The sequence below is a fragment of the Ziziphus jujuba genome, chromosome 2, assembly GCF_031755915.1.
Source record: "Ziziphus jujuba cultivar Dongzao chromosome 2, ASM3175591v1".
NCBI classification, from domain to species: Eukaryota; Viridiplantae; Streptophyta; class Magnoliopsida; order Rosales; family Rhamnaceae; genus Ziziphus; species Ziziphus jujuba.
This window is the reverse complement of record NC_083380.1, coordinates 21,136,926-21,149,929: the sequence shown is the minus strand read 5'-3', so window position 1 is coordinate 21,149,929 and position 13,004 is coordinate 21,136,926. Positions and strand designations below refer to the sequence as shown.

Below are 13,004 nucleotides of genomic sequence, written 5' to 3'. Positions count from 1 at the left end.
ATTGTAGTAATGTGGGAGGAACAAGGTGATGTATATAGAAGTGTATTTTCAGTACAGGAAAATTGTGGTAAGTCCAACCCTTAGGGAAGGTTCTGTCGGATTTTCCATTGGAGGATCCGATAGGGTTTCCCTGGGATCAGGGCTTGTCTAGGGTTCCGGTGAGGAATTTTGGACGGGTCCTGACATCTCTATCCCCCTTATTTTGGACTTTCTAAACTCATTGCCAGCCTCCATTTTTTCATGATTCCCCACGTTTGCAAGATCCAATGATACCAAGTTTTTGGTAAAAACTTTGAAGAGCGTTTTCGACCACCGAAGCGACTTTTGGATCAAAGTGAGTATACTATTGTATTCCTCATTTCTTGGGCTTTCTGTTTATAAAATTTGTAAATTTTAGACTTCATTTGATAATTTTTCCATTTTTATATCATTTAGTTAAATACTAGATAAAATTGAACTGTATTTGGATACAATTGAATAAGTTAGACATAATTAAAGTTGTATTAATGTAATCAAGTGTTAATAGGATGCAATAGAAGGTTTAATTTCATTCAACTGGCTTCTAGGTGAAAAATTCCAATTTTGAATATAGGATAACTAGGGATCATAGTATAATTAAAGTGTTGGTGTCCAATTTTAAAAATTTTAGAGTTACTAAAATTATTTTGGGACATTGATACACACCAATGTTGTTAGTTTAACTTTTGGAGTTTAAAAAATATTTTATTATTATTTTAGATATCGAGATTGATATTGGAGGTAATCCGATGGAAAAATTGATTTAAGCTATGATTTGTGAGTGAAGTTTTTATTTTTTAAATGGTTATGGGAATTATGTATTTGATTTTATATGATATATAAATTATTTTATTATTATTTCTGATATTATTTAAGTCATATCTTTTATTACATGCTATAAAAGAATTATTCAATTTATCATATTATGGTATATTAAAAGGATTAGCATGGCATACATAAATTTCAATATATGGCTATATATATATGTGTGGGTGGGTGGGTGTTTATATTCATATTTGTAAGAATATTTTGATATGATAATTATGGATATTATTTGAAAATTTTTATAAATATGTTGGATTATAAGATGGATATTGGATTGTGGATTATTATGTGTTATACTATACCATGAATATAAATTTGTTGGATTATTATTATGTCATTTGATAATCATGCTTGATCATGTGGTTTTTAAGGTTGAATAGGAGGTCCCAGTCTGCGACACTTGTGGGATGTCTAGGGTTGCGTTGATAGTTTCTCTCTTTCCTTATAATCGATGACACATTAGGATGTTAATTATGATTGTGCGACAGGTTGTAATAATGGTTATGACATATAGGGATATTGTTGGTACACTATAGATACAGTACATGTTTGTATGTTTATATATATATATATATTTGATTACCTATATTTATAAATTATGATTCGTAAAAATATTAATTACTAATTTATTGATAAGATAATGGATCTATCTGATTTTAATTTTCTTATTAAATAGTTTATGAAATTAATATATTTTAGGGATAATCATGGATTTTGTGAAAATTGTTTGTCAAAATAAGAAAACTTTCAAAAACTGAAAATGAGGTCTTAAGTGAAAACAATTTTAAGAATATTATTTATTTTCATAATATCTTATTTTTTAATTCACTTAGTCTCTCTCATAGTTTTATATTTTAAATTATTTCCCAAGCCTCGGCTGACAATTGGTATCTATTACATTTAGGCGCCGTTTCATCATCACTTTTATATATTTCATTGTTATCGCATCTTCTCCTTTGTCACATTTCGACTAGTGATGTATTATCTCTTTTCTGCTATCTTATGAGACTACTATTAATTTTATTTTATTTATTTTGGACTTCTTTACTCTCTTTAGTATGCTCTGATGGATTGACATAATTATATATATATATATATATTTTTTTTTTTTTCTATTTTTCTTTCTCTTAAATTAGAAATCTTGATGGAAATGACTTTGATTTCAGAATTTCTATTAAAAGTGTTTATTTTTCTATATTATGCTATTGTGTTATATTCAATTTACGGAGATCTTATTGAACTTTCTATACGATTCAATGGGATTTCTTTAGGTGGAACCATCTTTGGTGCTTAAAAAAGACCCTAGGTGCGGTCCTTCTGTAACACCTTGACTTGAAAAATGCTCTAAATTTGAATTTTTGATCAAGGTTGACTGGAGTTGACTAGGTAGGTCCCATAGTTGACAATTTATTGCGAGAGGAATTTCTCTTTGACTGAGGCACATGGTGAAGTACATGTTGATTCGAGTTCATAAACTAGTAGAACATCGAAATCGAAGCTAAGATTGAAAAGTTATGGTAAAAAAAAAAAAAAAAAAGGTGCAATCTGGATTGATCGAAGTTGAATTTTTATTTGTATGGATTTCGACTATGACTTATATATCATATGATAGTGCTCATCGATATGAATTCGTAGGCTAGAGGCATGTTTAAGTTGGACCTATGGTTAAAAAGATATGGGTCTGCAAAATTACTTTGATTTATTTGATATTCACATTGTCGGGTAGTTTTATTAAAAGCATGTAGAGGAATTTTGAAAAATATCCTTAAGGGTGCCATGTGCCACCAATCCATGGGTGCAACATGGCTACTCCTATCTTTTTCCTTTCTCTCTTCTTGACCTCAAAAAACACTTTCTCTCTCTTCCTCTCTCTCTCTCCCCCTCGGTGTTAGCAATGATTCTATTAATGTTAAATGACTTTTTATTATTTGATATGTGACATTTCATGGTAGTGTACATGTTGAATGATATACTTCCTCTACAAATAAAACATTATATTTTCTCTATAAATAAAAGATTTTGAAAAAGCAGGGATATATATTCTTTTTTGATTATCATTATTATATATCAATGCAACAATTCATGTGTTTTTTCTTTGATTATTTATAACTATTTCCCCATAATTCTGATGTCTCGTATGCACAATCTTTTAGATATGGATGTGAATGACATATCAATTAAGTCAACCTCATTATATATTTGGTAACATGGCTGATTTTCTGTTTTTATTTATTTTATTTTTTTACCAACTTGTGAATTTGCTTACCTCAAAGGTTAGTTAGTGGTAGTTATAATTTGCTAGACATCTTAAACAACTAGAAACTTAAAGGAAAGAAAAAAAACCAAAAAAAAAATAAAAAAAATTTGAAGTTGTGTTCAATTTTGTGTTTATGTTTTTTTTTCCTCTTTTAATTTTATAATTTGTTTAGATGTCTAACAAACTTTGAATACCACTACTAATACTTGAAGTAAACTATACATATTTAGGTGAAAAAAGTAAAAAATAAAAAAGCAAAAACTGAAAACCAAGCATGTTACCACACAATATCTTAGCTTACTTATTTGTAACCTCAATTTTTATTTTTATTTTTTTGCAATAATTTATAACCTCAAATTTATTATCTCGTATTCCCCCCCACCCAAAAAAAAAAAAAGTAAATAAATAATAATAAAACACATTTAATATCTCGTAACCCAAGAAAACAAATACAATATTACACATAATTAATTTGGTAAATACCATAGATAAGTAAGGTGGTCCTTGTTCACGGTAGCATATGAAGGAGAGCTAGGACCACAAATTCTATGAAATCTTAGTAGGGCTGCCTATCTGCACGCCTATATTACATGTTCGACATTATCTTCCTTGTACTTTTTTTTATTTTTTTTTATACCGATAAAAACTATGTATATATATATATATAATTAGGATATCACATCTATTTGACATTAAAACCATATGAACAATCTTTATTAACATTAGATCATTTCAACAGATTGATATTTAAAAAATGCATCTATGGTTCATCAAATCCTTATAGAATGCATTTACAGAATATTTTTTAAAATAAGAATTTTAGTATATTACTTAATTTATATTAAGTTATTAGTTGATTTTTAAATCTAGTATTTGAAATAATTCAAAAACTGATAAAATAAGACTCAAATACTAAAATTAATCAAATCTACCAGATGTGAGTGTGATGTTATATGTATATGTATACGTATAATTAGGTTTACATGAAGTTTATTTGATGGTTTATAGTTAAAAACTCATTTATAAACGATTCAATCACATCAATAGCTGATGTTAAAAACCATATTTATAGTTCTCTTTTTCCTCATATAGTTCACTTTACTTAAATAAAATTTTAATATATTCCTAAACTTATATTAGGCCATTGCTGAAATTTTAAATATAATATTTTACTAATTTTATAATTTTAAATATCGGTTTTTCAACTTATCCAAAAATTAATAAACATGGTCTTGATGCTAAAATCATTAGATCCACTGGATACAAATATAGCTATCTTTTGTCCATGTACAAGATTTGATCTAGTAGGCAATGTCGCTAACCTTATGGTGGACAATATAATATTGACTTAATGCAATATTAATTGGGCTCAAAAGAAGAAACTTTAAAAATTCATATTATTTTATCTCATTCACTGGCCAATCTATAATTTATCAATCTACCCCTATGTTCTCCACCTGCTATATCATAATATAGCAGTCTAGGTAAATAAGTCAAAACTTTATATATATATATATATATATATATATATTTAATTTTGATATAATTGGTAACTTATATTGAGGGACAAGTTATACACAACAATCAAATCACAAAACATATAGATTTGATAGCTATAAATGTTGTCCTCCATAATCCTTCTTCATAAGCCTTTTACAATATTATTGTTGTATATTTGTTTTGATATGATAAAAAAACTTATGGAAAAGGATTATGAGGGATAGCTATCTATAACTATCAGATCATGAAAATCATATAAACGTAATAGCTGTTGATGTTATCCTCCACAATCCTTCTCCATAAGTATTTATATATATATATATATATATATATATACACATACATGTATGATTGTCATGCTAAGATCGTCCTAATAGAAAATCATGAAGATCTTCTTTATCAATTTTTGAATTGCTTCAACGGTTGATTTTTAAATATGTATTCGCATTTCTATGAGTTCATACTTGATTCATATAGTTCACCTGCCCATTTTTAATCTTATTCCTTTAATCAATCTAAAGAAATAAAGGTTTTAATGATAAAATTGTCATGATGTCTTAGTGAAGAATAACTATACACATAAGATTTCTCAAATCACAACCATCCCAATAGAAAACCATAAAGACATTCCTTATTAGCCATTGGATTATGTCAAAAACTAAGATTTACATAGTTCATTTAGGATTTATTTTCCTTCATAAGAGTTATTTCAAGATTAAAATTTTAAATTTCAATCTTTAAAATAATCCAATAGCTAATATAAGTAATTGAATGGCTAATAATAAAATTTCTAATAGGAAATTGATTGTGTGTATATAATTTTTAAATAGCAAATATCACATGCGCAATTTATGAAGAGACTTGTTGTATTAGCTACTTCATAAGAACACAATTTACAATTAGCCCACTTATAATAATTAAGAAGGATGGATCACGCGCCCATAATTTATTGGTTGCTATTTTTTCTATTCAGGTTTAATTTTTTAAAAAGTAAAACATATTTAAATTATGTGTAATTATTTGAATGATCTTATGGATTGCCACATAGGTGCCATGCACATAGTTCCCACTCATAAGATTTTCAAAGTTTTTTAAGGTATCAAATTCCTATATATATATATATATATATATTAGAAATAATATGGTAAGAAATTTGTGGAGAAGATTATGAAATATAACGGTTATAGATATTTGTCTTTCATAATTCTTCTCTATAAATCACTTGTCATATTAAAACCGTATATATGTGTATGTGTAGATGTGTGTATATATATATATATATAATTTTGAAGAAATTAACAATGAAAAAAAGAAAAAGAAAAAAGGAAAATCCTTATCATGTCCATGCGGTTTATCTAGCACTGCATATTTATCTTTTAGTTTAATTTATTTTATTTATTTTTTGTTCTATATCTTTACTTTCTTTTTACTATTATATTTATAGGACCACATCTACTAGGGGAAGCCTTTTCTCTTTGATGTCACCTTTAATGGGTCCAAGTTGCAGCAGCAGCAACAACAACAGCTGGGGTTGGATGTCCTTTAATGTTTATTGGATCTTGTGACATAATACTGAGAAGAGACAGACTGCTGCTTCCAAAAAGAAAAGAAAAGAAAAAACTTAGTCTTCTTCTTCTGCCTGTGATTCATGTTCCTTCCTTTTCATTCTCAGAAGAATTGCAGATTCTAGTTTTTTTTTTTTTTTTTTTTTTTTCTCTTTCTTCTCTTTGACCATGCTTAATTACTCATGCATGCCCTATAATTAATGTGGATCCAGAAAAACATATGAACCAAAATAAGGCTTCCCAAAACCCTAGCTCTAGATTTAGACAAACCAGAGAAAGTGTTTAGGGTTAGGCTAGCTATGGTTCTGGAATGAAAGTGTTTGCTCACATATTTGGTTAAGTTTAGGATTTAATATAATCATATATATATATATATGTTTGATAAATATAAAGTATAATTATACGACTGTAATGCCAAACGAACGAGAGTTCCTATATGTGTGTGCTGTCTGGTTTAGGACGGCATATAAATTATATATATATATATATATATTATATACATGTATATATATTATATACATGCACACACTATATTCATATGCTTCTCTCTTATGTGGATAAGAGAGAGAGAAAGAGGAAAAGGCGTAGGTCAGCTGCTAGGGCATGCATATGAAAGATGACACCTGCCTGCCCCAAACGCATGTATCTCAAGTAATTAAGAAGTTGCTTTAAATTTAAGCCGACATAACTGGTTGAACTCATTTCAATAAAGTTATGCTTCTTGACCCATTGAATTTTGATATGGTAAAGTGTGAAAATTTTGTGAGAAAAATATATATTTTTTTTCAAGTTATATTATCTATGTTGGTTACCATATAACATATCCATATCATAATATCTTTATCATATTAATATTATATCAAATATATATAATATTTTTTTTCAAGAATTTTATTATCATGAATTTTTTATAAGAGGATCTCACCTCTTAATTTTTGGATTCCTTTAATGGTTGGGATATACAATTACTTTTTAATACAAATTAATGATTTATATTGTCTTCTTAAAATTTTAGTACCTCGGTCAATCACATTAAAACATATTTTTAAATTCTAATTTTGAAACAATTTAATTAAAAATTAACATAATAAAGGTCCTAATAATTTTTTTATCAAGACGTCTTAATAAAAATTTTGACTCATTTTTTTTTTCCTATCTAAAATTTTGTCCATACCGGTATTCATTATTTGTTTGCTTTTAATCTATCAAGAGATGCAAATTATTGATTGGGCTGAGATAAGTGGAATTGGTGTATGGAATTAAGAAATGCAAATTTTTTCCTTGTCAAAGAACAAATCACTTGAAGTTAGAAGAAAACTATAAGGAGGATAAAAAAAAAAAAAAAAAACTAATAGCAAAAAATTATGGATATATTAGAAGAAAGAAGGAAAGTTCTACGTACAGTACCGTAACCTTTTGCATAGGATGCTTTGTACATCTTGTTTTGAAGCTTTATTTCATCGAAAATTTGAAAAAATAAATAAATAAATAAAATAAAATAAAGATCCAAGAACGAGAACAACAAACTATTGAACCAAACATGTGCTTACTAGTTGGTTTCTAGAACAATATATTATTGCAAAAATAAAACTAGAAATTATAGAACGTTATAACCTAAAATAATTAGTTCATTTTCTATTATTTCTTTTGATTGTTTTTATAGAATCAAAGTATACATTAGAAAATGGATAAATTTTATTTAAAAACCTTTTCAATTTTGATATAATTATATTTATGATTTTGAATTGTAAAAATTAATTGATTAAAACTGATAGATGGATTTTGAATATGATTTTTGAAAAACGTGAATCTAATTGTAATTAAAATAAAACTAAAGAGGTTTAAATGAATTTTTTCTATTTGAAAACAAAGATTTTTTTCGTTTTCAAAATATAAATTAACACAATTTTTAAAATTAATACTGCATATTTATTTATTCTATAATATTCTTCTTCATTTTATAATATATATAATTATAATTATGGATCACATGTGTATATAACTTAGACTCCATCCTCTTAACGCATATATTAACGAATTGTATCTGTGGCAAAAATAGGTGCTGCGTAGAAAATCAAGTATATGTTACATAAGAAAGTTTCCCATCTAAAATACGAAAGTTTAATTTTCCAACACATTATAATTCTGTGTGAATAAAGCTTTAATATGTATATATATGTAAAATATAGACGTATGTGCATGTCTAAGTTATAGCTATAAACAACACGATAATTTAACTGTGCAATTCAGCTAATTCTTTATAATCTCTTAAGGCTTCGATCAATAGGAGCGTTAATGCAAAAAAGGAATAATGGTTGGTTTCTTGATTATTGACAAAACTAATTCTCTCATACTAAATTTAAGCCTAAATCATGAAAAGACACCATCTTAGACCCTTTCACCCTCCTCACCACCACCCCACCACACCCCCCCCCCCCCCCCCCCCCCCCCGCGGGGAATTTTCTTTCACTCTAATTTTCTATGAGTTAGAATTACCCCTACATATATGCAGACTTTCAATATTCTAAAGGAAAATTAATTTGATCTTCTTTTTCAATTATGTGTATAATTATCTCTTTAAAGTACAATTAAGTATATATATGATTGCTCTTTAACCAAAAAAAAAAAAAAAAAACAAGTAACATGATTATTGCTATACCTTAGGGCAGGTACACTCGAGGGCAGTTTCGTGGTAATTGTGATAATTTTGTCCAAAATTAATTTATTGAATTTTAATACAAATGCTAGCTGTTTCTATCTTAGCAAAAGAAAATATAACATTTAGATGAGCATAAAATTACTATTGAATTTTAGCTATATATTTAATTTCTCTACTCTTTCAAGTTATTTCCACACTTTTCAAGAAAAAGAAGGAAGTTATTTCCACACTGTTTTTTCAAAGTCATAAAGTCAATTCAAGAAAAAAATACTTCTAATTAAGTATGAATCCCTTCACTTCCAAAATAAAAATAAATAAATAAATAAGTTATTTCAACATGAAACTTATCATTTGTACAATATTTCTCCTGTATAATATACACACCCACCTATACATAAATGCAAAATTAATTTAATACACACACACACACACAAATTCTTTTTTAGATCAATTTTATAATATTATATTAACTAAAAACCTATTTAATCAGCATTTTAGATTAAAGTTTAAAAAATAAGTCCAACCCAATTAAAGAAATCCAAAGATTTAATTCTCTTGAATAAATAAGGTCATGACTTTTCTGAAATCATTTCCTAGAGATTCACATCCAAATATGTTATTAGATAACTAACATTGACTGCATTCATTCAAAATGTACACACACAGTTCTTATCGTTGACCCATTTTGACAGTATATTCTTTGAATTAATACCATGATGTGGGAAAAATTCTTTCTTTGTTTTTCTTTTTACTTTTTGTTTTTGTTTTCGTTTTTTGGTTTTCCCAACCTATTCTAAGTTTTCACTGTCTTGCTGAAAATTTTCTTTTCATCACTAGAGGCTGCAATCCTTCATGTTTTGCTGACTGAGTTTTCTATCATTAACTAAAATTTGAGAGGAAAAAAAAAAATGTAAAAGCTTTCTGTGTATTAATTGTCATGTTCAGTGAAGATCATCCATATGCATGAGAGATAGCATCTACGGTTATCAAATTTATATAATTTTTATAATTTAATAATTATGAATGATTATCTTCTACAGTCTCTTTTCATAAGTTCTTTACTATATCAAAATTATATATTTATATATATATATATATATATATATTATATTATATATACATATTTATGTTTGTCTAAATCTATTCAGTGATTAACCATTGTGCAGTACTATATATATTTATATATATAAAACTAAAAGAAATTAATCAAATATAGTATGCAAAATCTCATCAATAGTATAAAACATCAAATTATGCTTACAAACTTTTCACACTTTCTTCAATTACCAAATGTTGCTCAAAATCATATAATTAACTAAAATCTGCATGAAACTGTAATTAATTTAATTAATGTATCTTACTTGTATTGAAGAGTTCAGGAAGCCAAGAAATATCGACGTATGCAACTCATCAGTTGTCATGTCCAAAACGTTGTAGCAGCATACACATACATATACAATCAGTCTTTTATTAAAGATCCTAGACAAATTTTTATTTGAGAGATTAAATTTTGCTTGAGAGACCTTCATTTATATGGAATAGGGGCAGCAAATGTATAGAAGAGGTGCCTTATTACATATAATGAGAGTTCTCTTAGAAAAAAAATTGTCCCAGTTTCCTAGATAAAAGGCTGACTGTACACATAAATGTGTATATATGTATGTATCTATTAGACACCTTTAAGAACCAGTTGTACTATGACCCTTTTTCTGGAGTTTGGCTTTCATCATTATTATGTGAATGAAGCTGCTTTGGATTAGAAATAGTATGAAAGGATTTGGATGGCCAACTAGAAGAGTGAAGAGAAGGCATAAGAGAATTAGGTAACAAATGGTGTGAACTTGAAGTACTGGTACTCAACAATTGGGTATGGTTGATTTGCTTTGGAATATCACTCTCTACTAGTGAACTAGTACTGGTCATATATGGAGTTGGATATGGACTGAAAAGTGGTGGTGGTGGTGGTGGTATAGGTGGACAGAAGAACAATTGAGACGGCCCGGATGCTAATGGCAGGGGAGATGACAGTGAAAGCGATGAAACATTACCAGCATGGCTATCGATTTGGGATGCAAATCCATGGCCTCCAAAGTGAGACAAAGACAAGTTTGAAGGTTCTGAATGGTAGTAGTTGTATGCCATGGAATTGTTGAGCATCCCAGGTAAAGAAGGATGACTCGACATGGGAAAGAATTTCTGACCAAAGAGTTGTCCACCGAAACCAGTACCACTTCCAATCCCATCTTGGTTTTCTGCTTCATTTATTCTGATAATTGAATCACTTTTCTGATGATCTGAAACGCTATTATGATTACCTCTTTCAAACAATTCTTTGCCTTTTGCTTTCAGCACTGCAGCATCTATATCCCAATACTTTGTCTTCATACTACTCGAAAGTGTTTGATGTTCTGCAGCCTCCTTCATGAAATTAGTAGAATTTGCATCAAAGAAGGAAGCAAGAGAAGGTTGAAGATGAGGCGGCGGCATTGTTTCTTGAGGAAGAAGGATCTGCTGATGAAATTGAGGACCAAACCCTTGAGGAATTTGTAGTGGTGGGAGTTTATCAATATCATCTTTTGTAGCATCAAGCAACCAATCTATGACTTTACTTGGTTGGTTAAGACCAAGCCTATCTTGAAGATCATACAATTGAATTGCTGTAGGTACTGAAAGCCTAATTCGCCTATCCCTCAATCCCCTTATGGTGCAAACCTTGCTATGCCTATCTTTCCCTCCGAAAGAACGCGAAACGCGTACAATTCTTGGATTTCTAAATCCTCCCCATTGCCTTGAACTAGATGATGATGATGATGTTGATGCCTTGAAGAGCGTGGTTTGGTTGATGTTTTCGCCTTCTAGCTTCGCTTGAAGACTTTTCTCCCTTGAATTTGTGATCATTGTATTTCTTTCATCATCATTTCCTTCATAATTTATGGAATATATATATATATATATATATATTTCCCCGTCGAAGAATTATCAACTGAAACAAAACAATAAACTTCAAACTTTTAGTAAAATTGCCAAGAATTTCTTCAATATTTGACAAAAAATATAGATTTTAATGAGCTAGGTCTTACTTTGAATCCACAAAAGAATAAGGTTATAAAAACCCAGAAATCTTGTGAAAATTATGGCACAAAATCAATGTTTGTATAATATACTCCAACAGTGGTATAATCTTGTGCAGAAGAAAATCTGAATTGACACAAAATCAATGTTTATATAATATACTCCAAGAGTGGTATAATCTCATGCAGAAGAAAATCTGAATTGCATAAAAAGAATAATTCAAGAATGAAATTCAGCAAGAAAGATAGATAGATATATATATAGACAAATACTTTTTACTGAAAACCCTTAAAACTTACACTTTTCCTAAACCTCACTCCAAGAATTAGCTATAGCTAGAGGATCACAAGATGATTTACAATCAGGGCTCTAATTTCAAGGTGGAGATCAGACAGATGCTGCTGGTTTTGGAGTTCTTGGGTTGTCCACCATAGCCAGATAAGGAAGAAAAGCACAGTATGAGGATGCAACAGTACTGTGTGTGAAACTCTTTGTTAAGTATATCTCTTTTCAATATATCTAAGTGAGTTCGGTTTAAAATATTCCCAGTAAATTCGACTTCTTCTTAACTTGAGAGAATACAACTTTAAGAGAATTCATTATTTTGGTAAAGGAAAAAAGATGCCAAGAATTCAACCTTCACCATGTTGCATGGAAATTTTCTAAAAAAATAAAAATAAAAATAAAAAAGGAAAAGGTATGGCACATTTAAAGCCATGTGGCATTTTGGTACATTGACACGTCAGGTGGGACAAAGGTAGTAAAAAAATTTCCATCAATTTCTCAACACCGTAGACTGAACAATCAGTAAGTTAATAAATAGGACTTCTGGTCTTATTTACCATATAATTATTTGCTAATATTATAGGCTCTAGATTGATAGTTAAACTTCAATACGGGGACCATCCCAAATATATAATAAAAATAAAATAAAATTGCAAAAGCCTTGCACTTTATCAGCAAGTATGCTTTATTGGTGTGTTCCACAAAGCATGAAATGAATATTGTATCCATGTTTTAACTTAAAAATGTCAAAACTAACATAAACCATATAATTGACCACTTCGTAATTATTTAGGCTTTTATGATTGATGGTGTTTGAACATAG

The 13,004-nt window shown here is 28.6% G+C and overlaps 1 protein-coding gene across 2 annotated transcripts; it reads right to left on the bottom strand.

Moving 5' to 3' along the window:
- Positions 1-10,019: 10,019 nt before the first annotated feature.
- Positions 10,020-12,515, bottom strand: LOC107418924 (transcription factor TCP5). Of its 2 annotated transcripts, XM_060814205.1 has the most exons (3): positions 12,196-12,515; positions 11,905-12,022; positions 10,020-11,807 (listed from the first exon to the last, which is right to left on the bottom strand). In XM_060814205.1, exon 3 carries the CDS (start codon positions 11,720-11,722, stop codon positions 10,520-10,522), a length of 1,203 nt encoding a protein of 400 aa, XP_060670188.1. In that variant the 5' UTR covers positions 11,723-11,807; positions 11,905-12,022; positions 12,196-12,515; the 3' UTR covers positions 10,020-10,519. The 2 variants fall into 2 exon arrangements, with proteins under 2 accessions (XP_060670188.1, XP_015883105.3); XM_016027619.4 differs by lacking the exon at positions 11,905-12,022.
- Positions 12,516-13,004: the final 489 nt, after the last annotated feature.